Source organism: Mirounga leonina, unplaced genomic scaffold (genome assembly GCF_011800145.1).
Source record: "Mirounga leonina isolate KUSES-001 unplaced genomic scaffold, KU_Mleo_1.0 Mir_177, whole genome shotgun sequence".
Classification (NCBI taxonomy): domain Eukaryota; kingdom Metazoa; phylum Chordata; class Mammalia; order Carnivora; family Phocidae; genus Mirounga; species Mirounga leonina.
In genome coordinates, this window is record NW_023270459.1 from 5,314,348 (window position 1) to 5,341,034 (window position 26,687).

The 26,687-nt window shown below is 41.7% G+C and overlaps 1 protein-coding gene across 5 annotated transcripts in view; it reads right to left on the bottom strand.

Moving 5' to 3' along the window:
• GARRE1 (granule associated Rac and RHOG effector 1) overlaps positions 1-26,687 on the bottom strand; it is an 81,179-nt gene that overhangs the window by 44,497 nt on the left and 9,995 nt on the right. For 3 of the 5 annotated variants that reach the window (XM_035023486.1, XM_035023485.1, XM_035023483.1), the window contains exon 2: positions 6,676-7,960. In XM_035023486.1, coding sequence (XP_034879377.1) covers positions 6,676-7,170 — 495 coding nt within the window. In that variant the 5' untranslated portion in view covers positions 7,171-7,960. Of the gene's footprint in view, positions 1-6,675; positions 7,961-17,139; positions 17,913-26,687 lie in introns of those variants that run through there. The other 2 variants (XM_035023484.1, XM_035023487.1) reach the window with 2 other exon arrangements.

The window sequence follows — 26,687 nt, forward strand, 5'->3', positions numbered from 1 at the left end:
TTCAGGTCTTTATTCAAAAAAAGAAACAAGGAGCCCCAGATGGAGTCACTTGTGCTAAGCCCTACATCAGCAAACAAAGACTGAACACTTAACCAAACTGCAATTTCAGCCTCTCCCAGGAATGAAACCTGTAACCTGTCACTCTGGAATGACCTGGTGAGGTAATTCACTGGAGAGACCCCTTCTGTCTCCTATAGGAAGGTGGACTTGACTGAACCAATCCACTCTGCTCCAAACTTTCTTTTCCTGCTCCCTTCTGCCTATAAAGGCCTTTTATTCTGAACAGCTCTTTGGAGCTCCTCTCCATCTGCTAGATGGGATGCTGCCCGACTCATGAATAGTTGAATAGAGCCAATAAAATCTTTAAAATTTACTCAGTTGAATGTTGTTTTTTAACAACTCAAATGTCACCTTAGTGATGCCTTTTCTAACCCTCTTATCTAAGATTGCAGTCCCCTTTTAACTACCTGAAGGGAGGGATTTCTATCTTGTTCACTACCATATCCTTTGTGCGTAGAACGGTACCTAGTACAAATAAAGTGTGCAATAAATATCTGTGGAATGAAGGCATGAATCACAAGTCAATTTGATTCTTTTACTTACATTTCCATTGAAAAAGAATTCTATTTAAGACAAGTGACAGATGCTTGTAAAAAGAGGTGGACATTTGTGACTTTCTAATGAATAGAAAACCACATTATAGGGCTGTCTATACTGCTTTAATATGAACTACATGGTTTAATTTGCAAAGGATAACCCATTTCTCTGACAAATGATACTGAGGTAGATAAAAATCTAAGAGAAATCAGCCACTCAATTTAGCTAGCCTGGCATTTTACAGGAACACTGGAATTAACACAATCCTAACGACCACCAGTGGAGATGCTCCTAGACTCAGAGAAAGGACAGATAGCAGGTCCCGTGCAGTCTATTTCTAAAAAATGTGTGGGTGGAATATTCAAAGCTTTGTATAAAGAACAAATGCAGCATGGGAAACCATAGTTTTCCTGAATTCACATTCGGCTGGACTGATAGTTTGAGACATATAAAGGAATTCCCATGAAGCACTTAATTATGATCACATTTCTTATTTCGACAAAAATCTCACTCCATATACAATGTAAACTATGTATTTTCTTTTTTAAAAAACATTATTTATTTATTTGAGAGAGAGAGAGAGAGAGTGTGCTCATGAGTGGGAAGGGCAGAGGGAGAGGGATAATCTCCAGTTGACTCCATGCTAAGAGTGGAGCCTGACGCAGGGCTTGATCCCAGGACCCTGAGATCATGACCCGAGCAGAAACCAAGATTCAGACACTTCACTGACTGCACCACCCAGGTGCCCCTATATGTTTTCTATAAATCCAGAGGAGGAAAAATCCTACCTAAACTGTCACCTGGCTTATCCAAAGGTTCTTGGTTACTGCAAGGGTATTTGCTGGATACCCTACCCCCTACCCCAATGTCCCATTCTAGGCACAAGGCAAACAGCAATGACTATTGGTAGAAGAGGTCCCCTTGGGCTTTTATGATGAAAAGGCCCTCGCAGTTGCTACATCAGGCAGGTTGTACTGCGGCTGCCGTATAAGGGAGGCGCCTACTTCAAGAACCAGGGAAGAAATGAGCAGAGCTAATGTTCTGGGAGTGGCAACTCTTTCCACCTAAAAGGGTTTCAGTTAGAAGAATAACTTGCTGGAGTGCCTGGGTGGCTCAGTTGGTTAGACATCTGACTCTTGATTTCAGCTGAGGTCATGATCTCAGGGTCGTGAGACTGAGCCCTACCTCAGGCTCCCTCGCTTAAAAAATAAATAAATAACTTGCCCAACATTTCTCTCTGATGGTGGGTTTGTACATAATTGTGCTCTGCACTTCAGAGAAGGGCTCATAGCGCCTTCTTTTTTTTTTTTTTTTTTTAAAGATTTTATTTATTTATTTGACGGAGACACAGTGAGAGCGGGAACACAAGCAGGGGGAGTGGGAAAGGGAGAAGCAGACTTCCAGTGGAGCAGGGAGCCCGACATGGGGCTCGATCCCAGGACCCTGGGATCAGGACTTGAGCTGAAGGCAGACGCCTAACGACTGAGCCACCCAGGCACCCCTCTCAGCACCTTTCAAGCCATGTTGGAAGCAATAAGAATGATGATGGCAACTAACTGGGTACAGCCTTTCAGACACACTAACCACATCAGATTATCACGAAAACTTGAACCCACAATCCCGAGATCAAGAGTCTCACGCTCTTCCAACTGAGACAGCCAGGAGCCCTGATTAATTCCATCTTATAGATGGGCAAAGTGAGGATTAGAGACGTTGGGAGCTTTGTTCAAGGCCGTACAGATGGTAAGAAGCAGAGTCATTTTTTTTTTTTTAAAGATTTATTTATTTATTTGACAGAGAGAGAGAGACAGCTTGAGAGGGAACACAAGCAGGGGGAGTGGGAGAGGGAGAAGCAGGCTTCCCGCCGAGCAGGGAGCCCCGTGCGGGGCTCGATCCCAGGACCCCGGGATCATGACCTGAGCCGAAGGCAGACGCTTAACGACTGAGCCACCCAGGCGCCCAGCAGAGTCATTTTTTAACCCAGATCTTCTGACTCCATGCCCCCTAACAGTGTCATAGGTGCCCATTACCTAGTGAAACACCATGGTCACAGCTCATTCTCTGAGAGTGAGATTTTTATTTTAACAGTGAGATTGTGAGGGTGAAGCACAAGGGTAGGGGCAAAGTCACTGAAAAGTACAGACAAGACAGGACCCACGTACACCCTGCCTGCCCCAGAGCACAGAGTGAGCAACTGGAGTTCCTAGAGATAGGCACCGGGATCAACGAGCATATCCCAAACCTGGCTGTAAGTAAGGGAACATGAGAAGCATCTCTGGCCCCCCCCTCAGGGGTGGGCCAGTGGGATCAGTGCTTTCTCTTAGGTGTAAAATGGTCAAGGGGCACCTGGGTGGCTCAGTCATTAAGCGTCTGCCTTCGGCTCAGGTCATGATCCCATAGTCCTGGGATACAGCCCTGCGTTAGGCTCCTGCTCAGCGGGGAGCCTGCTTCTCCCGCTCCTCCCCCTGCTTGTGTTTCTTCTCTCGCTTTGTCTCTCTCTGTCCAATAAATAAAATCTAAAAAAAAAAAAAAAAGGTCAAGCATTTAAGGGGCACTTGGGTGGCTTAGCTGGTTAAGTGTTTGCCTTTGGTTCAGGGTTGAGCCCCGTGTGGGGCTCCCTGCTCAGCAGGGAGTCTGCTTCTCCCTCTCCCTCTGCCCCTCCCCTCTGCTCCTGCTCTCTTTCTCTTTCTCTAATAAATAAATAAAATCTTTAAAAAAAAAAAAAAGAAAAAGGGTCAAGATTGGAACACTGAGTTCAGGTTTTTCCTCACTCACAGTCCTGGACTAAGCACCTCAGAAGAGGTCCGTACCTAGTCAGTCAAGTTCAGCATCATTAGGCCTCAGGGATGAATGTTAAAAAGCCTCTCAGGGCCCTTCTGATAAAACCCTAAAAAGACCAACAGGAAAAAACCCAAATGCCCAGTCTTTCCATCTGAACTGGTGAATATTCTGAGAGTGAGACCCTTATTGGCCTAGGGCAGCACATAAGTTCCAGAAACAACAAACACTGCTCTGTGGAAAAGGTAAAATGTTAAGTCTGCAGGCCGACACTTGGCATCACATTTTAGAATTTACTTATAAGTCAACTGTTTGAAACTCAGAATATACTCATAGAGTCTAAAACGCACCAATAGCACTGAGTTTCCAGTCTAGCCTCCAAAGCCAGTTTAGCCTATTATGTACAAAAACATGGTAGTATTCCAGCTCTCCTAATCGCATTTCAGTGGCAAAAGCCAAGTCAAAATTCCAAGCCACAACAATCAGAAATATTTCTCCTTCTCAGCTCAAGTGGTCCATGCTGGTCTTAAGAAAGCAGAAGGGCCAAGAGAGGTGCAACTTCAGCCCAGTGGCTTCCTAAACCCCCAGTCCTCAGGGTCGGTTCATCCTGCTCTAGTGGTCCTGACTTGGGGGACAAGAGCGCTTGCCAGGCAGGGCTGGAAGGCAAAGGGCCACGCATGTCCAGCTCTGTCTCCACCAGTACCTGGAGGCATAGACTGAAAAAGAGCTCAGTGATGTTCAGGTTAAAATAAAAGCATTCGACCTTATTTTTCAAACCACTCTTGCCTGAAATTTTATTTTTTTTTTTAATTTTTAAAAATTTTTTAAAGATTTTATTTATTTGACAGAGAGAGACACAGTGAGAGAGGGAACACAAGCAGGGGGAGTGGGAGAGGGAGAAGCAGGCTTCCCGCGGAGCAGGGAGCCCGATGTGGGGCTCAATCCCAAGGACCCTGGGATCATGACCTGAGCTAAAGGCAGACACTTAAAGACTGAGCCACCCACTAGCTTGATTTTAAATCAAGCTAAAAGTGCTGATGTCACAACAGGAAAGAGCTGTAACAGGCTGGGTCTAATACGGTATAACCCTTTCTGAGAGGGCAGAGTCCCTAACTGCTCTCTTGCCACATCTCTGCAAAGTAGCGAGGAGGCACACTGGTGGCTAAACAACACGGTCCTTTCTGTAGGACAAACAAAAGCTAAAGCTGTCCATTTGTGCATGCGCATGCATGTATCCAGACAGCAGTCTGGGAAGGCACACGCCAGCCAGCTAATGGCAGCCACTTCTGGGAAATGGAATGGGATGGGAGAGTAAGTCGGCACTTTTACGTTTCACCCTTTGAATTTCTTTTGAGAAGTCCATTTAAAAAAAAAAGCTTTATGTATGCTTTACACGTGTTAACTCAAAAAATACTTTAAACTATCACAACCCATTTTAAAAACACTTCAAAACGGTAATTTCCCTGAATATAAAATGTGATCATAGAAATACTCAGAAATTTAAAATATACTTGGGATAGATTCAAAACAGAATGACCCATGGAGGCTATTATACATTTATACCAGCAGGTTCAGCAAACGACAACCCGTGGGCCAAATCCAGTTCAACAGACAGGTCCACAAAGTAAGACTGGTTTTTACATTTTTAAAGGGTTATTAAAAAAAAAAAGGTGACAGAGACCACATGTGGTCCACAATTCCTAGAATTTACTATTTGCTCTATACAGAAAAAGTCTGATGATCCCCAATTTACACCAATAGTACTATGTTTTTTCAAGTACAGTTCTCTTCTTTTTCTTCTTCTTTTTTTTTGTAGGCTCCATGCCCAAAGTGGGGCTTGAACTCATGACCTTGGGATGGAGAACTGCATGCTCTGCTGACTGAGCCAACCAGATGCCTCTCAAATATAGTTCTAAATTCTCTTGGAAATGCCTTCAAAATAACTTTTTTTTTAAGATTTTATTTATTTTTTTGACAGAGAGACACAGCGAGAGAGGGAACACAAGCAGGGGGGGTAGGAGAGGGAGAAGCAAGCTTCCTGCGGAGCAGGGAGCCCGATGCGGGGCTCGATCCAAGAACCCTGGGATCATGACCTGAGCTGAAGGCAGACACTTAATGACTGAGCCACCCAGTGCCCCTCAAAATCACTTTTAAACACGATAGAAATTGGTCATATTACTTAACAGCCTACGTTTTTTCCCCCTAAACCCACAGCAGTATAAATTAGCTTGTTTAGCTACCCAGCCATCAGAGTTGGCTCAGAAGATGTGATTTCCTAAAATCAAATTCACCCCCAGGATGGGAAAGGGACATTCTCTCTTCTAGCATTCAAGAACCTAACCTCTGATGTGCTGCTAAAATGTACAAGGACTCATGACATCAAACTCAGAAGAATTCTCTGAGCAAATAACAATAATTTTTAAAATTTAGCAGTTACACTAGTGACACTAATCTGGCAGCAGATCAGTTGAATAAATGATTTCCTAAATGAAGGAAGGAAAAAGGTCATCTTTTATTCTGAATGAAAATTGTATTCTAATCTTACATTCTAATCTAGAGCCCTGAAGGAGGGAGGATATTTCACTTTGATTATCAAAGACCCTAAGAAATGTACTGAGTAAGAATCAAACACAACAAAATGGGAACAACTATGAATGTAGAACTGGAAAAATAATTTATCCTGTAAACATGGGTGAACTTTCTACATTAAACCAATGGTTCTATAGAATGACAACTCACAAATACAGTTCATAATCATATTTAGAAATCTCAGTCCCCACTAGGTACTTTTAGCAGGATGTTATTTGGAAATTAAGTTTCACCTTCAAAATGCAAAGAACATAAAATACCGGCTGATTTGCTGGGTTTGTTTCACAGTCTTTGAACCTACTTAATTTGAAACGAAAGCAATTCAGAACCTGGAGTGCACCAATTTTATTTTTTTATTTTTTATTTTTAAAGATTTTATTTATTTACTTGACAGAGAGATAGAGAGAGAGCACAAGTAGGCAGAGTGGCAGGCAGAGAAAGAGGGAGAAGCAGGCTCTCCACTGAGCAGGGAGCCAGACGTGGGACTTGATACCAGGACCCTGGGATCATGACCTGAGCCGAAGGCAGATGCTTAACTTGACTGAGCCACCCAGGCGCCCCAACATGCACCAATTTTTTACAAGGACAGAGTATCAACAGAAAGAAGATGGAGATCACGACTATAGTAATTTGGGAAACCACGAAAACGACACTCTCACTTACCTCTGGGACACGTTTTCCTACCCAAGTATGACACAGAAGATACCCTACCTCAATGTCCTGGAGGCTGAACTCCTTCTGGTCTGTAAAGTTTGCGGCCCCAGCGCTAAGTTCCATCAGCATCTTGGCGATCTCGGGCTTTATGGCTGAAGTCAGCCGACTGGCTGCTTCCATGACGTGCTCCTGCACATCTTTAAGCTGCATGGCTGCCTTGGAGTAGTGAGAGTTCCTGAACACAGTGCTGAAGAGATCTGTGAGGAAGGTGCTGGCCCGGCAGAAGACGTTGAGGGCATCCAGGTACTTGGAGATGCCCTGCTGGATGTCGGCGATAGGCGTGGAGTGGGGCATGGCATGGTGGCAGCTGCCTGCAGCGGTCAGACTGCCCAGGGGGGCCGCGGGGGCCGCCGACGCCAGGGGAGCACTCAGCGCTCGGCCCAGCTCGGGCATCGGGTACTGCTGGTGCTGCTGCACCTTCTGCTTGGACCCGCCAAGCAGGAAGCGCCGCTTGTAGTCCATTTTACTGTCCTGGGCACTGCAGCAATACATGCGGGAGGGGGAGCTGTCCCAGTGGGTGGGGCACGGTTCGGATTCCTCTTCTTCCCCCCGAAACTGTAGCTAGGTATAAAAATAGTGGAGTTCTGCAAATCTAAGTTTTGAAAAAGGCATTTCCATGAGGCAGGTGACCGTGTGATCCAACGTCGATGGGAGAACGACGGGTTTATGTAAGTAATATTTTCAGAGTAGGCGAGACCTCTGACAAAAAAATAAAAGTGTGTCCAAAATGCTGTATAAGAACTGTTAGCATTCCGCTCTCTTAATAAAAAGATATGCTTGCGGAGAAAAATGTTTACCTATCATTGCAAGAATATTTCGATACTTGTATTTACAATGGCAGAAAAATAACTTAACTTTAAAAAATGTAATATAATGTAATATAATGTATCTTCAATATACCAGAAAAATTAGAACCCAAAAACCCACAAGCTGATCAACAGCAATTCAAAAAGCAGTACAGTTACTTCACACTAAGTCCTTAGGAAGGAAGATCAAACTGCTGCAGAGTTTGACAGAGCCCGCCTGCCAAATCCATTCACCTGTAAATCTTATTCTCAATGCAAAAAATTTCCAAGTTTCCTTTAACGTTTTCTGAAAACAAGTGTTTTTCTTAAAAATGGCATTTGTTCTTATAAGTCTTCTCCTCCTTTCCTTCTGTTTGCTGAGGTAGCAGTTTCCTTGTAACAGTAATGAGAGGTGCTTCCAAGACTGGGTTGGCCCTCAATTGTAAAGTCTGAAGCAAGAATGCACAGATGTATTTGTAAGGCCTCTAAGTCATTTCCTGTGAGGGGGGAAAATAAGATAAAGTTAGGAAAGTTACAGGATGACGAGTAATTCCAAAACATTAACTCCTGAAATGCTACAATCCACAAAGGCGGGCTTGAAGTAAGAAATCATATATAACCTTACCAAAGCAGGTGCGACAGTGAGAGTTCAACTATGACATGACGACTACTAGAAAATTCCTCAAGTCGTATAAAACTAGTGCAACCAAAAAAGTTTGATTCCGCACCAACCACTCCAAAGCTGAGGCTAATGGGGCCTGAACTCGTGTTTGTGTTCGGCATACCCTTGACTCCTCCTAAAAGAGCTCATAAATCGGCAAGAGGATCAGGAGAGTACCCAGATCGTGGGGAGGGCTGTCAGCAACCACAGCACTCCCAACACTTTAAGGGGGACTAGAACAGAGAGGGAGAAATCGGGAAGGCTGTGATAAAAGAAATGTTACTTTGAGGGAGGCCTCAACCGTAGGATAGGTTTTGACAAGTGCAAAAGGGATGGGTGGGGCTCACCAGGTCAAAGGACCACCACAGACAGCAAGGCCCTGAGCAGCATGGCATGGGGTCCACTCAGGATTCCCAGCTCGGCCAAAGTGCAGCGCACGGACAGAGCCTGGAGTGGTGAGTGGCGGACAGGAGGTCTGCAGACAGGATTCTCCTCACCCTCTCCCAGGTTCCCTCTGGATGTTCAAAGAGAAGCCTGGCAGGTGTGCCCGTTCTTACACCTGGGGGTAGCTCCTGTAGAACCCCTGGCTCTGGATAGGTTCAAAGAGCAACGTCTGGACATGTGCGGTAATAGTTTGATACCTCCAACAGTGGAGTGGTGGGATTCTTCTCACAGAGCTACTCTTGGGGTTCCCATTTGCCTGAACTCTCAGTTCTCTCAAACATACCACGAGTTCAAGTCTATTTTACTGAGTGTTATATTTAGTCTACACTGAACTTAAAACCATGTGATATCTCGATATAGTTTGGACTACTTATTGATAACTAGGTTTTCTTTCTTTCCATCTTCCTTTTTGGTTGATTAAAAAAAAATACAAGTCACACTTTGTCCCTCATCATGGCCAACTACCATGCCTCTATCATCAATCGCACAAGGAACCCAGGAAGGTAGGGGGGTTAAAAGAGGAAGAGATGAGAGATACAAACACGTACCCTGAAAGTGTAGGAACCCTAACCCAGCTAGCATGTAAATGCGACTAAACTGGCCATCTGCAGCTCCAATTCAAGAGGATCTTGACTCAAAAAAATTTCAAAAACTTTTCAAGAAACAACGTATCAAATGACTACTTGTAAGAAATCTGTTCCCAAAAGGTCTTTTTTCAAATTTATGACAATAAAGAAATCTTATCTATCCCTACCCAAATGCTCTGTTGTAATCAGTGTAGCTTTACAAATTCTGATGTACAACAGATGCCCTCAACAGGAATGTTGTTCATACAGAAACTGTGAAGTATCTGAAAGAAAACCATTGCCTTGAGCTGGCTAGAATGAGCATCTTGAGCAGTCCTGAGGAGCACTTTCTTCCTTCTGTGTTGCACACCGCTGCCTTTGGCTCTGAGAGTCCACTCCCACTGCTCTGTTAGTTGGTCCTAGAAGGCCAAGTAAGATGCATCTACTTACCTAATTTTAAAGAAGGCATCGTAACATTATACTTTTTTTCACTTTACATGTTTCCAAAATTTATTTGAATGAAACTTATAATGCTTAAAAATATACGTCACCAAATTCACCTACAAATTCAAAATCAAAATCTGAATCACCTTTTTTTAATAGAAATGGGCAAGCTGATCCTAAAATTCATATGGGAATGCAAGGGACCCATGATGGCCAAAACATATATTGGAAAAAAAAAATATGTTGGGAGGATTCACACCTCCTGATTTGAAAACCTACTACAAAGCTGTAATAATCAGCAGAGTACTGGCATCAGGAAAGAGAAATAAATCAATGGAATAGAAATGAGAATCCAGGATAAACCATACAATTATGGTCAAATGATTTTAGACAAAGATGCCAAAGCCACTCAGTGGGTAAAGAATAGTTTTTCAATAAATGGTGCTGGAAGAACTAGATATCCACATGCAAAAGAAAGAAGGTGGACCCCCACCTATATCATATGCAAAAATTAACTCAAAATGAATCAGACCTAAAAGGAAGAACTCAAACTATAAGACCCAGAAGAAAACACAGGTGGAAATCTTTGTGATCTTGGATTAGGCAATGGTTTCTTAAATATGGCATCTAAAGTACAAACAACAAAAAAAATAGGTGGGACGCCTGTGTGGCTCAGTTGGTTAAGCGTCTGCCTTCGGCTCAGGTCATGATCCCAGGGTCCTTGGATTGAGTCCCAAATCGGGCTCCCTGCAAAGCAGGAAGCCTGCTTCTCCCTCTACCTGCCGTTCCCCCTGTTTGTGATCTCTCTCTCTCTGACAAATAAACAAAATCTTTAAAAAAAAAAAATAGGTAAGTTGAACTTCATCATAATTAAAAATATTTTGGGATTTCTGGGTGGCTCAGTTGCTTGGGCGTCTGACTTCAGCTCAGGTCACGATCTCATGGTCCTGGGGTGGAGCCCTCTGGCGGGCTCCATACTCAGCAGGAGTCTGCTTGTCCCTCTGCCCCTCCCTCCACTCATGCTTTTTCTCTCTCTCAAATAAATACAATCTTTAAAAAAAAAATTAAAAATGGGGACACCTAGGTGGCTCAGTCGTTAAGTGTCTGCCTTCAGCTCAGGTCATGATCCCAATGTCCTGGGATCGAGCCCCACATCTGGCTCCTTGCTCTGTGGGAAGCCTGCTTCTTCTTCTCCCACTCCCTGCTTGTGTTCCCTCTCTCGCTGTATCTCTCTCTGTCAAATAAATAAATAAAATCTTAAAAAAAAAAATAAAAATGTAAAAAAACGTTAAAAATGTTTGTGCATTAAAGGTCACTATCAAGGTGAAAGGACAACAATATTTGAAAACCTGGGGTACCCGAGTGGCTCTGTCAATTAAGCATAGGACTCTTGGTTTTGGCTCAGGTCATGATCTCAGAGCCCTGGGATTGAGCCCTGCGCTGGGCTGTGCACTCAGCAGGGAGCCTGCTTGAGAGTCTCTCTCTCTCTCTCCCTCGCCCCTCCCCCTGCCAGTGCATGTACGCATGCTCTCTCTCAATATATTCGAAAATCATACAACTGTTCAAGTTCTAGTATCCAGAATATACAGATTCAATTCAACAAAATAACCTAATTAAGGGGCACCTGGGTGGCTCAGTCGGTTAAATGTCTGACTCTTGATTTTGTCTCAGGTCATGATCTCAGTGTCCTGAGATTGAGCCCTGTGTCAGACTCCATGCTCAGTGGGGAGTCTGCTTGAGATTCTCTTCCTTTCCCTCTCTCTGCCCCTCCCCTGCTTGCACACTCTCTCTCCCTCTAAAATAAATAAATAAATAAACCTTAAAAGCAAATGAAAAGATGTGCAACATGATTGGTCATCAAGAAAATACAAAGCAAAACCATTTCACACATGCTAGGATGGCTGCAATAAAAACAACAACAACAACAACAGCAACAACAAATAAATGTGGACAATGTGGAGAAACTGGAACTCTCACACATTGCTGGAATGTAAAATGATGCAGCCACTGTGAAAATCAATTTGGCAGTTCCTCAAAACGTTCAAGAGAGTTGCCATATGACCCCAAAATTCCACTCCTAAGTATGTACCCAAGAAACCTGAAAACATAAGTTCATATAAAAACTTGCACATGACAACTAAATAAAATCATAAATGAAAAACTTGTACATGAATGTCCATAGTATTATTCATAATAGCCAAAAAATGGAAACAACCCAAATGTGTATCAACTGATAAATGGATAAACAAAATGTGGTATAGCCATACAGCATTATTCAGCCATAAAAAGGAATGAAGTACTGATTAATACTACACTGTGGATGAACCTTGAAAATATATGGTAAGTGAAAGAAGCCAGACACAGAAGGCCATATAATGTGAGATTCCACTGACATCAAACCTTCAGATAAAGCAATTCCACAGAGTCAGGTAAAAGTAGATTAATGACTGCCAGGAGTTGAGGAGAGGAAGGGAATGGGGAATGACTGCTAATTAACACAGCGTTTCTTCTTGGGGTGATAAGGATGTTCTGGAACTAGATGGTGGTGATGGTCATACAATTTTGTTAATACACTAAAACCCACTGAATTTCACACTTTAAAATGGTAAATTTTTTAAAAAGATTTTATCAATTCGAAAGAGCGAGCAAGCGCACAAGTGGAGGGGGAGGCAGAGGGAGAGGGAGGGAGAAGCAGACCCCCTGCTGAGGAGGGAGCCCAGGACCCTGGGATCATGACCCGAGCCAAAGACAGATGCTTAACTGACTGAGCCACCCAGGAGCCCCAAAATGGTAAATTTTATGGCATGTGAATTATGTATCAATAAAAAAAGAGAGAAATAGGAAAACATATATACTACTGGCCTCCAGAAATGTTTACTTAGAATAGATGAACAAAGGTCTGATATGCTACTTCTGAAAAATGACCCACAGTTACTGGGCAGATCTGTAGCACTGTGGGTAGCTCTTGACTAACCAGGGTGGTGATTACCTGCATGTTTACTTGGAGGTAAAAAAAAAAAATCAAACATTGTTAGTATACTTTGTGTACTTTCCTACATTATTCTTCAGTAAAAAAAAATAAATAAATAAAGGAAAAAACAAAGAGTTAACTAGCACAGAAAGGAGGGAAGCTTGGGTAGGGAAACTGTCACTCCAAGCGGAACGGCACTGAGGGTGGGGGAAGGGGGGACCTGAGAGGGAGCAAGACAGAGATTACTGAATGGCCAGTCTCACTCAAATCTCCTTCCTTCTTTACAATAAAGCAGTGGGGCCAAGAATATGTGCACTGCACTACTCAGAAATGTATGTGTTTACATGACTAACTTGGGGTGTAAGTAAAAGTCCTAGATTAAAGGCTTTGGCAAACTCTAAGATTCAGACCTAATCTAAACTGCAATTTCACTATTAGGAAGAAAGCAACAGATTCATGAAAATAAAAACCTGAAAAGGAAGGGGAGGGGAATGATGTCATCAAAAATGGCAGAGTAAAGACCTCAAAAAATTCTCTTCTCCATAAAAACAGTAAGAAAACTAGCAAAAATGGTCAGAATCAACTTTTTCCAAACTCTGGAAATTAGGAGACTTGCAACAATTTGGGGGAATATTTATTCTAGAAAAACAGCTGAATTTCAGTAAGAATAGTGAGCTTTGCAAGCATTTTAACTTGACCTAGTTCCCTTCCCTGTTCTCTAACTCTGCAGTAGCCTTGAAAACTAACAGCAGCATTTGCAGTGAAAAACAGAAGGCAGGCGGCCGCCAGAGGGAGAACTGGGCTAGAGCTCCTTCAAAGTTTCATTCCCAGGAAATTATCATTATTTGACCTATCTGGTGGTTCCCTGGAAGATCCCACTTCTCTATTTGAACGGACATGGAGCTCACTTGGAAAGGGGAGAAAATCTGCTTTCCAGAGTTCCCCCATTATATCATTTAAAATTTTCAAGTAAAGTTTACAAGACATGCAAAGAAACAAAGTATGGCCCATACACAGGAAAACAAACAACAGAAACAATTCCTGAGGAAACTGGATTTACTAGACAAAGACTTAAAATCAGCTACTTAAAAATATGTTGAAAGAACATGTAACATATGTAGCAGATGTAAAGAACTAAAGGAAAGTATGATAGTGCTGTCTCAGCTGATACAGAATACTAATAAAAGATAAAAGGTGTATTTAAAAAATTGATCCAAAAAGAAATTCTGGAGTTGAAAAATATAACTGATATTCTTGTGTTCCCTCTCTCGCTGTGTCTGTCAAATAAATAAATAAAATCTTAAAAAAAAAATACACTAAGTGGTTCAACTGCAGATTTTAGCAGGAGTCAGCAAATCTGAACATAAATCAAGATTATTCAGTTTAAGGAGCACAAAGAAAGAATGAAGAAAAAAGAAATCAGCCTCAGAGACCTGCGGGGCACCATCAGGCATATAATGTGATTCCCATAAAGAGAGGAGAGAAAGGCACAATCACTGAACTCTACCTCTGAAACTAATAATACATTATATGTTAATTAGTTCAATTTAAATAAAATAAAAAAATTTTAAAAGGTACAGAAAGAATATTTGAAGAAATAAGGGCTAAAAACTTCTCAAATTTGATGAAAAATATGAATCTACACATCCATGAAGCTCAACAAACTCCAAGTAGGATAAACACAAATTATAATCAAGTTGCCTAAAGTCAAAGAGAATCTTGAAAGCAGCAAGAAAGCAACTCATCACATACAGCTGACCTCATTATTTACAGTAGTTATATTATATAAGGTCACCACGTAAACTGTTATTCGCAAATACTGAATCAGTTCCCTTAGAAGACATAGAGAGTTAAATTCCTATGAGCCTCTGGTCATAACATTTTCATCAAGCAATCAATACATATGCGTGTTCTTTTCAAAGATATTTAATATATATTGTTGATTCATTAACACTGAACTCACAGCCAACAGCACTATACCCCATACCTGAATGAAGCTTATCTAACACACACATTTTCTCCATATGGCACATTACTGCTTTCTTGAGCTTAGGAACACTTAATAGCCCTTCAGCTCTATGCTGAGGGGCCATTTTATTTTATTATTTTTTAAATATTTTATTATTTGACAGAGAGAGACACAGTGAGAGAGGGAACACAAGCCGGGGGAGAGGGAGAGGGAGAAGCAGGCTTCCCACGGAGCAGGGAGCCCGATGCGGGGCTCGATCCCAGGACCCTGAGATCATGACCTGAGCCGAAGGCAGACACTTAACGACTGAGCCACCCAGGCACCCATGAGGGGCCATTTTAAACAGTGAAACTGCCAACATAAAGCATAAAATGTAAAAAAACAAAACAAAAACAACCCATGGCAGTAGATAGACTATGGAAAGGATACTTGTTTATAATCTGAGTTGAAATAAGAAGGCAGAATATCACCTTGTTTGACCTCAGCCAAGGGTGTGCACATTGGGCAATTTAAAATTTTCTGCCGCTCTGCACATGTTCACCAACGATCATGAGAGGTTCACAAGTACTGATTTTGTGTTACAAATAAATTTTAGCCAGTAAGCTAATCCACAAATACAGAATCTGAGAATAATGAGGATAGACTATATAAATACATGGCTTGAAATACTTGTATCTCCAACATAATGGGGTATGCCTCTTCTTAAAAAATCCTAAAAATACAGGGGTACCTGGGTGGCTCGGTTGGTTGGGATCCGACTCTTGATTTCGCCTCAGGTCATGATCTCAGGATCATGGGATGGAGCCCCACGTCAGGCTCCCTGCTCAGCGCGTCTGCTTGTCCCTATTCCTCCCTCTCCTTCATACTCCTTCTAAAATAAATAAATGGATAAAATCTTTTTTTTTTTAAGATTTTATTTATTTATTTGACAGAGAGAGACACAGCGAGAGAGGGAACACAAGCAGCGGGAGTGGGAGAGGGAGAAGCAGGCTTCCCGCTGAGCAGGGAGCCCGATGCGGGGCTCGATCCCAGGACCCTGGGATCACGACCTGAGCTGAAGGCAAACACTTAACGACTGAACCACCCAGGCACCCCATAAATGGATAAAATCTTTTAAAAAAAATCTAATATACAAAAACATCAACCTTTGAAACAAATAATCAGAGAGTTACTGAACATCTTAAAAAAGATACACAGAGGGTGCTCTTTAAGTAGTGAACCCTGAGTATATTTAATGTAATATATCAACAGTTCCATCATGTGTAACTTGTCAAGATTTCATTTTGATTTTTAAAGGCTCAAGCCTATATATTTAAGGTACAATCCATGTGATAATTTAGAAGTGTGTAGTTTACAAAGACAAACTTATGCTTTAAGAGAACAATTACATCTGGTGAATCATTTACTCCTTTTTCCCCTTTAGGAATGTATTATTTTAATTTTTATTTATTTTTAAATTCAAGTATAATTAACATACAGTATTATAGTAGTTTCAGATATAAGGAACATATTAATTTATTTTTTAAAGATTTTATTTATTTATTTGACAGAGAGATAGAGAGAGCACAAGTAGGCAGAGCAGCAGGCAGAGGGAGAAGCAGGCTTCCCACGGAGAGCAGGAAGCCCGAAGCGGGGCTTGATCCCAGGACCCCAAGATCATGACCTGAGCCGAAGGCAGACGCTTAACGACTGAGCCACCCAGGCGCCCCATCATGGAACTGAAATACCATTCAAGTTCTATCATTTTCAAATGGGATTTTGCCAAGAAATAATAAGCAGAAAAGGTGGTGACATCCATTTAAGGAGTTGTCTTCATGGCAGTGATCATTTCCCCTGACAAATACTGTTGGAAGCTGGGTGATGGGTACACGAGACCCATCATATAATTTGCTCTACTGTTGTGTATGACTGAACATTCCCATAACAAAAAGTTTAAAATGCATACAAACATGCACAGAAGCACCCCTTTTGTTATTTTTTTTTTTACACAGAATTCTTCTCAATGCTTAATATTTTCCTAATGCTTTCCCCCCATATTTATCAGCCTGAAGGGCTAAAATATGTTCAATCCATTCAAGGACATTTCTGTATTTTTTAAAAAAGAATTTTCACTGGGAAAATATTCATCATGTATAAACCCATCATTCATATATATTGTGGAATCAATATACATTGTGAAGACCCCAGAAATTAGCTATAGCCAAGACTTTTGAGAGTTAAGTATTTATTCATAAGTTTTAATGATGCCTGAAGAGTCACAAACACATAGCTAAAAAGGACATTTTAGGAGATAAGTCACATTTTTTCAACACCACAGCAGTTTGCTAAAATTCTCAATAGATTAAAACTGAACTCAGACCTGATTATGTCATTTAAAACATTCCTTTCTGCAACCAAAGTCATCAGCAATCTCAATTTCACACAGTAACAAAGAACATGCTTGAAACTAGACAAAGATTAAGTATAAAAGGGTTTTCTTATACCCATAACTGACAAGATATAAAAAGTGGTTTGGTCAGCCTGAGAAAATCTGAAGAGCTTCCCTTTATAGAGAGTACTGTGGATAAGAGAGTGACCTTGGGGTCTGACTAACTGGGTGGGATCCTGGCTCTGCCACTTACCAGCTATGTGACCTTGGGCAAGTTCTTTAACCTCTCTGTGCCTCAGTTTCATCGTCTGTAAAATAGGGATAATAACAGTAACTACTGTTATTGAGTTCAATGAGTTTATACATATAAAGCACGTAGAATAATATCTGGCATATACTGAGCACTGAGTGTTAGATGATCTTGTTATTATCATTCCCATACAATAAGTGAAAGTAAGCAAGCCTTGCTAGCTCTGCTTGTCTGGAAAAAAGTATAGACAAAGGTCCTGTAAAGTCACCTGATCCCTGAACTAAGTAGAAATCTATGTATTCTAGGGTAGGAGGCATCACATGCTTCAGTGATGTGATAGCTATGACTTGTGAACACAGAGAACAATTTTAAATCCATTTCAGTCATTAAGCCAACAGAGAAAATGGGAATGAGAAGCAGTCCTGTTGTCCGCAATAGGAATGGCACAAAGTAGCTTCATTTCAGGATGACAGGCTAAAGAAACAGGCACATGTACTTACCTTCCCACTGGCCCCAAATCCTAAAGACATAATGGTAAAGACATTCACAAGGGAATCACAACATAACAGTGATGAGAAGGGCTGAGGGATATAGTCTCTTTAAACGCTGCTTACTTTCTAGAAGATGAAGAGAAAGCAGAGGGAACTGTATGATACAACGACCACAGCAGAGTTGGACACTTCCCAGAACATGCAGGGCCAAAGGCAGGCAGAGAGGCAGAGCCCTTTTTCCTGGGGAAGCTGGAGAGACGCCCAGCTCTAAGTAGGCAGGTACAGAAATCAGGAGCGGGAAATAGGTTCATCAACCTGATTTCCTCCACACTTCTCACTCCTGGTCACTCACTCAACCAACTCTTACCAAGGCAAAAAGACTGCTAGAAAAACAAGAACATTTTCTCAATTACCTGTATCATCAACCCACTTTTTCATTGATAAGGATCACCAGACAGTAGGAAAAAAACCCCAAAAACCAAAGGACAATAAAGGACACCTAAGATGAAAAGCAGATCAGACTCCAGAAGAAACATATATTTTAGGTCCCTGAAAAGAAATTCCAACTGGTATCCTCAGAGAGATATAAGATAATGCAACCTTAAAACAATAGCAAGCAAACCATAAACAAGAAAGAATTCTTGGAAATAAGAATTATGATTGCTAAGGTAAAAAAGAAGGGAAAAAATAAAATGAGAGTGGAGTAGGGTGCACACATTTGCTTATATATTTTAAAATAAGCAATGGAAGAATAAATCAAAAACCAATAAAAATTTTACCTATGTGGTATAGAGAAGAACAAAGGCAATGAAAGGAAGCCAAAATTCTCTCAATCTACCTTGCTTTATAGTTTTATCTTTAGAATCAAGTAAATATTTTATACAATTAAAAAATAAAAGTCAAAAAGAAAACAATCCCTAAAAATAAAAAAAACAGACAAATGAACCTGAACTATTTATCAAATTGGTGGCATAACCACACAGAGAAGGATTACCTGAAGTTTAAACAGTGTTTTTTACTATACCTCTCCGGTGTTAGGAGAACAGACATAAATATAAAATCAAAGAAATAAAAATCCTTTAACCCTTCATTTGAATTTGAAATATCAGTCTGAAATCATGATTTACCTTTTAATTTCTCTGAACATATTTACTTTACTGAAAAGACCTAGAAGGATTCAAATTCCAGTTGTAATGAATGCCCCTAATTCTTTTTCCCACCAAAAAATCAGAGCTCCTAATAAAAATGGCTGATTTTAGATCTGGGGTAAGAAACAAAAAAAGATAAGCCAGGAATTCTTATCAGGTCAGAAAGCAAAGAACCCCTCTAATCTGGCTTGTGTCAAAAGGACTCAGAGTGAACCTGAAGAGTAAGCTGTCCTAATGACCAATAATGGGACAATTTAAGCATACAAACAAAACAAAACAAAGCAAAAAACCTCCCCTGGAGCAAAAATCATTAAATATATAAAAATTAATGAGTTTGGGGGTGGCTGGGTGGCTCAGTTGGTTAAGCGTCCGACTCTTGGTTTCCGCTCAGAGCCTGATCTCACGGATCTCATGGGTCGTGGGATCGAGCCTTGTATCGCGCTCCGTGCTGTAGGAGTCTGCTTGGATATTTTCTCCCTCTGCCCCTTCCCCCACTCATGCTCTCTCTCAAATAAATAAAATCTTTAAAAAAAATTAATGAGTTTGGACTTGGCAATAATTTCCTGGATAAAACACCAAAGCACAGGGACGCCTTGGTGGCTCAGTCCGTTAAGCGTCTACCTTCGGCTCAGGTCATGATCCTGGGGTCCTAGGATAGAGCCCCGCATTGGGCTCACTGCTCAGCGGGGAACCTACTTTTCCCTCTGCCTGCCGCTCCCCCTGCGTCTGTGCTCTCTCTCTGACAAATAAATAAAATCTTAAAAAAAAAAAAAAAACAACCCACCAAAGCACAGGCAACAAAAGAAAAAATGGACAAACTGGACTTCATCAAAATGAAAACTTTTGTGCATCAAAGGACACTATCAATAGAATGAAAAGGCAACACACAGAATGGGAGAAGATACATGTAAATCGTACCTCTGAAAAGGGATTCATATCCAGAATATATAAAGAACTACATACAGCTCAAGAACAAAAAAACAAACAATCCAATTTTAAAATGGGCAAAGGACTTGAATAGACATTTGTCCAAAGAAATAGACAAATGGCCAAGAAACACATGAAAAGATGCTCCACGTCACTAATCATCAGGGTGAAGCATGATGATTTGATCAAAATCACAATGAGATACCACTACAAATCCATTAGGATGGATATTATAAAAAGAAAAAAAAAACACACACAGAAAATAAGCTGTTGGCAAGAATGTGGAAAAACTGGAACCCTGAGCATCACTGGTGAGAATATAAAATGGTACTGCCACTGTGGAAAACAGCAGGGCGGTGCTTCAAAAATTTAAATATATAATTACCATATGATCTAACAATTTCACTTCTCAGTATATACACAAAAGAAGTGAAAGCAAAAATTTGAACAGATATCTGTATACCAATGTTCTTTGCAGCATTATTCATAACAGCCAGAAGATGGAAATAAGACAAATGTCCATCGATGGATGAATGGATAAACAAAATGTGGTACAACCATAAAACAGTATATTCTTAAGCCTAAAAAGGAAAAACGTTCTGATACATGGTTCAACATGGTGGCAATATCAATGGACTTAAGAAGGCGGAGATCATGCTCTCTACTTCCAAAGTCATAGCTAGGTAACAGGATCTCAAGCACCCTGTTTCTCAAGCTCAGGTGTAGAGTGAAGAGTATAGGTGGGTGGAGAGTGCTGGCTATTTCTCTGGGGGAGCCTGTCCTTTATCTTCTACATCTGTTTATAGCATCTTTCACTACGTGTGCACATGCGTGCACACGCGCGCACCCCCCCCCCCCCATTTCTCTAGTTAAATATGTTCATCTGTTCTTTCAGTTTCGGGTTTTGCAACTTAATTCACCTTGCCAAAATTAATGATCAAATGTAGATGAACCTTTCAAAAATGATATATAAATGGTCAATAAGCACACGAAAAGATGCTCAACATCACTAGCTATCAGGGAAATGCAAGTTAAAACCACGAGATACCACTAATCACTGGGATGGCTTTAATAAAAACAGACAATACCAAATGCTGGGGAGGATGTGGAGAAACTGCCTGTGAGGATGCAAAAAAGGTGCAGAGACTCTGGAAAACAGTCTGGCAGAACTTCAAAAGGTTAAACATAAAAGTACCATATAACCAAGCAAGAGTATACCCCCAAGAGAAATGAAAAACATGTTTACACAAAAACCTGTGTATGAAGTTTACTATTCATAACTGTGAAAAAAAGTGGAAACAACCCCAAAGTCTATCAACTGATGAATGAATAAACTAGATATAGGAGAGCCATGCAATGGAATATTATTCAGGCATAAAAAGGAGAGAAGCACTGATCCATGCTACAACATGTATGAGCCTTGAAAACACTGTGCTGAGTGAAAGAAGCCAGACACAAAAGTCCACATACTACACATGATTCCATTAATATGAAACGTCCAGGACAGGCAAATCCATTGAAATAGAAAGTAGATGAATGGTTGCCTGGGCTGGGGTGGATGAGAAGAATGGGGAATGACTGCTAATGGATACAGGGTTTCTTTCTGGAGTGATTAAAAATGTTCTAAAATTGATTGTGGTGGTAGCTGTAGAATTCTGAATATACTAAAAAGCACTGAATCATATACTTTAGATGGATGAGTTGTATAGTATGTGAGTTATGTTTCAATAAAGCTGTTAAAAAAAAATAAAGATGAACCACTCCATAAACAATTCCCTCTTCAGAGCAAAAAACACAGAAATTTTTTCTCCCCTCCAGTCTGTAACAATGTAAATCTAAATCTACCCTTGATAATATGGAGACGCCACAGGAAATTCTTCAGGGAGATTAGTGAAGTTATTGTCTGTCAAGTTCAAAGCCCAACCATTTCCATGTTTTTTGTCGGTTCAGAATGACACGAGCCATATTTAGAAATGCACTCCAGAAAAATGCTTTGAAGAATTTTATTCTCAACATTCATGAATTTAAAATATCTATCCAGGCAAAAGAAAATGCCTGAAAGATTTAGTTTTGTTCTCTCAGTCCTAGGACGCTACTTTTTTGGCTCCCTTTGTAATATGTTATCACACTAAAAAGAGTGAGGCAATTCTGTATGGGAAGATGCCTGTCCTCCTTGCTCTCCTCCCGCCCCTCTGGCCATTCTTAGTTGCCTCTGGGAGCCACTCCTGCTCTAACCTGAAGCACGTGGTTCCCCAGAGCTCTATGCTGTGCTTTGTCTGTTTCTATGATCAACATGGTCTCCCTAGGAGGATCCCCCAATCCATCTCTCCAGCCCAGATCTTTCTCCTGTGCTCCACATCCCAAATATTCAACTGCCTACTGGACAGGTCCCCGAGTCAAGTGCCCATCACCAACCCTCCCCAGGCTCTCGTTCCTTTCCTGCCTTGATCTACCATCTGCCTGTAAGCCAGAAACCTGGCAGTCATCCTCTACTCCTCACTCTCCTTTACAGCCACTTAATCATTTAGTCATACACCTCCTGCCTCCTTAATATGTCTCAAGTCTTTTCCCTTTTCTCTACCTTCACTGCCAATCCAAAGTTCACACCTTCTTTTCCTCTTGCTGGAATTACAAGAGGAGCCTCCTGAGTGATCTTCCAAACTCCTGGACTGTTCCCTTCTGGTTGCTGTGTGATTGTTCTAGAGCCAATGTACTCACCAATGTAATCACCTATTCTCCTGCTTCACATCTGTTACAGCTCTCCACTACCCTTCCCAACTGTTTTCCCCCACCCCTCTGCCCACCACTGCCCACTTCTTGCTGCTGCCGTCTTCCCACTCACCGTCTACATGCTCAGTTCCCTCCACCTGGCATGCTCTTCTAGTTTATTCTCACTCCTCCTGGATGTCTAACCTAGAAATCACCTCCTCTGGGACACGACCTTGGCAAAAAGTGAACTAGGAGCCCCTCTGTGTGCTACTGGAACACCCTGTTTTTAGTCCCCATCTTGGCCGAATTGTGGCCGTACTGTAACATACTGCCTCATGTCACCAGTTTCCGTGTTTCCCCGCCACCTCCAGCCCTTGGGATCACCGAGCTCATTCAGGATAGTCAAGAGTGCTAAGCACACTGTAAACATTCAACAGGTATTTGTTGAATGATTAGCTCATCCTCAGTATTTATTTAATGGTGTTTTTTTTTAAACAAGATTTTTATTTATTTATTTGACAGAGAGAGAGACACCGAAAGAAGGAACACAAGCTGGGGGGAATGGGAGAGGGAGAAGCAGGGAGCCCAATGCGGGGCTTGATCCCAGGACTCTGGGATCATGACCTGAGCCGAAGGCAGATGCTTAACAAATGAGCCACCCAGGTGCCCATAATGGTGTCTTTTTTTCCATACAGTGTTTCATACAGTCAGTGTTGCCATCCACAGAAGCAGTAGTTAAGTGCTAGAACTAAGCCTCTGCTTAAATCAATAAATCAATAAATCAATAAATCAATAAGCGACTGACAACGTGCCATGTTCACACAAGTACTCCTCAACAAAACAGACCATTCATTAAGGGCCGACAACCTGTCAAGCATTAAACTGAGCTTCAGATACCTAAACTCATTTAATCCTTGCTAGAACCCTAAAATAAAAACAGCTGACATTAACTGAATGGGTATTGGGGCCAGGCTCTGTGCTATGCACTTCACCTGTATTATCTAATTTAATTCTCACAATGACCCTGTGAGGTAAAGCATCTAGAGAGGTTAAGTGAGTTTTTCAAGGTCTTGCCATGTGGTTGAGGTGGTTGTCACCAAGAGAACTGGGTTTGGGGCTTGGTAATCTGAGGCTGAGCTCTCCACTGCACTAATCTACCTCTGTCAAATATCTAGACCTTGGCATTCAGTTTATCACTCTTAGAGGAGATGGCTGAAAGCTGTAGTCTTCTTGGAATTGACAGGAAGTTGAGTTGGAGTAATGAAAAGTAAAGTGACCTCTGTTTGGGAGATCATACCCATACCTATTGCTGATGACACCCAAATTCAACTCTTTGGTCCTCTCCCTGCCAGGACTAGACTCATGAGACATCTCCTCAGGTCCTTCAAACTTTACCTAGTCACCCTTCCATTCCCTGAGCCTCCTGCTGTATGTACTGTTTTGGCTAAAGTCACTACCAACCCTGAACCCAAACCTAAGATGTTGTCCCAGATGGTCCCTGTCCTGTTCCCTCGGCTTTCTATCCCTTACAGTCAATCCTGCCAATTCTGTTCACCTGGTCTACAGCAACTGCTCCATGAATGTGAGCTACTGTTACTGTTACATTCTAGATACCTTTCATTTTCTCCTTTATACCCACAGTGTTCAGCTTCCCAGGAACTAGCCTTCTGGAGCAAGCAAGATCAAGACAGAGAGAATGCTTTCCATGAGGATCAGAAGCCAGGCTGTCAGATGCTCAGGCCCCAGCTCTTTCGATGGAAGCACACAGAAGGGAAGATATACTTCAAAGCTGACTGATAGACAATAGCAAAATCGAAGAGGCAAACCAAAAATGTATGAGAATGTTACATATTGGAATAGAAACTAACAAATGGCTCCAATCCCAAGGAACCAAACATTCTTTTTTATTTCTTTTTACAAAATTAGAAGTTAGCCTTCAATCCTTTAACACAGTGGTTCTCAACAAGTAGAGGAGAGGATGCTTCACACACATACACACACCCAGCTCAGGGGACATTTGGCAATGTCTGGACACACTTTTTGGTTGCCACAACTGGGGAAGTAGGGGAGTGCTAATGGGTAGAGGCCAGAAATGCTGCTAACTATGCTACGAGGCACAGGACAGCTCCCTTGTTCATCCAAAGCCAAAGAATTATCCAACCCAAGATGTCAATAGTGCCACTACTGAGAAACTCTGCTAAACAAGTGCTTTGAGCACCTTCTGTATTCAAGTTACCTAATGTATAAAAAGTTACTTCTTTCTGAGAAGATGATATAAACTTCTCCCTAAGCGAAGCTCCCACAGGTCCACAATACGATAAGAGTTGTCATGGGAAAAGAAGAGGGGTAAATGCTAAATAGTGGTTTAGAAGACAAATGCCGGGGCGCCTGGGTGGCTCAGTTGGTTAAGCAACTGCCTTCGGCTCAGGTCATGATCCTGGAGTCCCTGGATCGAGTCCCGCATCGGGCTCCCTGCTCGGCAGGGGGTCTGCTTCTCCCTCTGACCCTCTCCCCCTCATGTGCTCTCTCTCATTCTCTCTCTCTCTCAAATAAATAAAAAAAAAAAAAAAAAAAAAGAAGACAAATGCCATGAGTTCAGAGGAAGGAGAGCACCACGAAGGCTGAGACCCTCTTCAAAGATCTCAGAGAGCAGACAGGGCCCCTACAGTCAGGGCTCCCACCCTGGGAGGACCAGAGTCCACCTTCCCAGCTTTACTTTTAGAACAGGTCCCTTCAAGCCACCCTTTGCTTCTGCCAAACTATTCACCCACGACAGCAGCTGGGCCACATGGCTACGATGTCCCACTCCTACTGTTATAATGGAGAAAACCTCTTACCTATTATTTCACCAAAGCGCCGCCCTCCAACTGAGCAGCACCCAACCCCACCAAGGGTGAGGAGGACATGTCATCATCTCAACCCAATCACAAAATCATGTTCCTATGATTCCTACAGGAAGGAGGTAGTGAAAAGACCAAGGAGGAAAATGTTTTAAATGGCTCAGGCCCTTGTCCTCTGCCACCTAAAATCAGTGCTTAGGAGCAGTCAGCCAGGAGCTGCCTCATTTCCTGTAGTTGCTCGGTAAAAATAGGAAGTGGGGGAGGAAGTTCACAAAGCAGAAACAAAAGTAATCACTGCCTCGCTTCCTGAACACAAATCACCGAGCAGGAAGGGTATCATTAAAACATCAAAATGGAAAGGCAGGCATGGAGAGCCAAAGCCAGAGCAAAGGAAGTGACACTTCTGGGTCCACCAAGCCTGGATTATTTCTGCGCCCGGAGACTGCTCCCAAAGAAAAATTATGTGCAAAACTGAACACTAGCCTATTATACAGAAACAGTTCTCAAGGAATTAATACTAAGCATGTTAATTTAAAGAATCGTCCAGGGGAGCCTGGGTGGCTCAGTTGGTTAAGCGACTGCCTTCAGCTCAGGTCATGATCTTGGAGTCCTGGGACTGAGTCCCCCGTCGGGCTCCCTGCTCAGCAGGAAGTCTGCTTCTCCCTCTGACCCTCCCCCCTCTTGTGTTTTCTCTCTCTCTCAAATAAATAAATAAGAAAAAAAAATTTAAAGAATCGTCCAAAAACCCTGGAGACACTAAAGTTCTATCAGAGTAAAAAATGTCAATGAAAAAGTTTAAGGAGGCCAAGATTATTTTTTTCTGTTCAAGAAATTACTAAAACTGCTGTTAATACAAAAACTAAAAACTTAGTAAATAACTGCTCAGTTGACGAAATCTGAAGCCCATTTATCCTAAACTGAGCTCTGAAAACTCAAGTACATAGGAAAATGAACAAACCCTACTAAATAAAAATTTTGATCAACGTTCAATCTACCATAGTTAAAAGGAAGACGTTTCTATACGCATCCTCCAGTAACACGGTCAACCCTACGAGTGGTGCCTGAATGCTGTGAATGCTCGGGGCACTCAGGATGCAGAGGGAGGGTATCTGTGCCTGCCCTCAAGGAGCTTCTGGTCTAATGGGGGAACAAACTGCCCCCACATGGTGACATCTGACTGCCTCTTGTCCTGACACTTGCTCTGTAACATTTATCACCATAAAATAGGACATTCCTCTATAATAACAAAGCAAGATACCATTAGTGGATCTGAAAAGCTTTTTTATTCAGTAATCTACAAACAAGTAATAATTTAATCTAAGCAGAAGAAAAAATGTTCTAACCATAAAGTCAACAGAGTTGAAATGTAGTTTCAAAATAGCACAGGTTTAAAAAAAAAAAAAAAAAGGCCAAATGTGTTAAACAGTCATACAGAT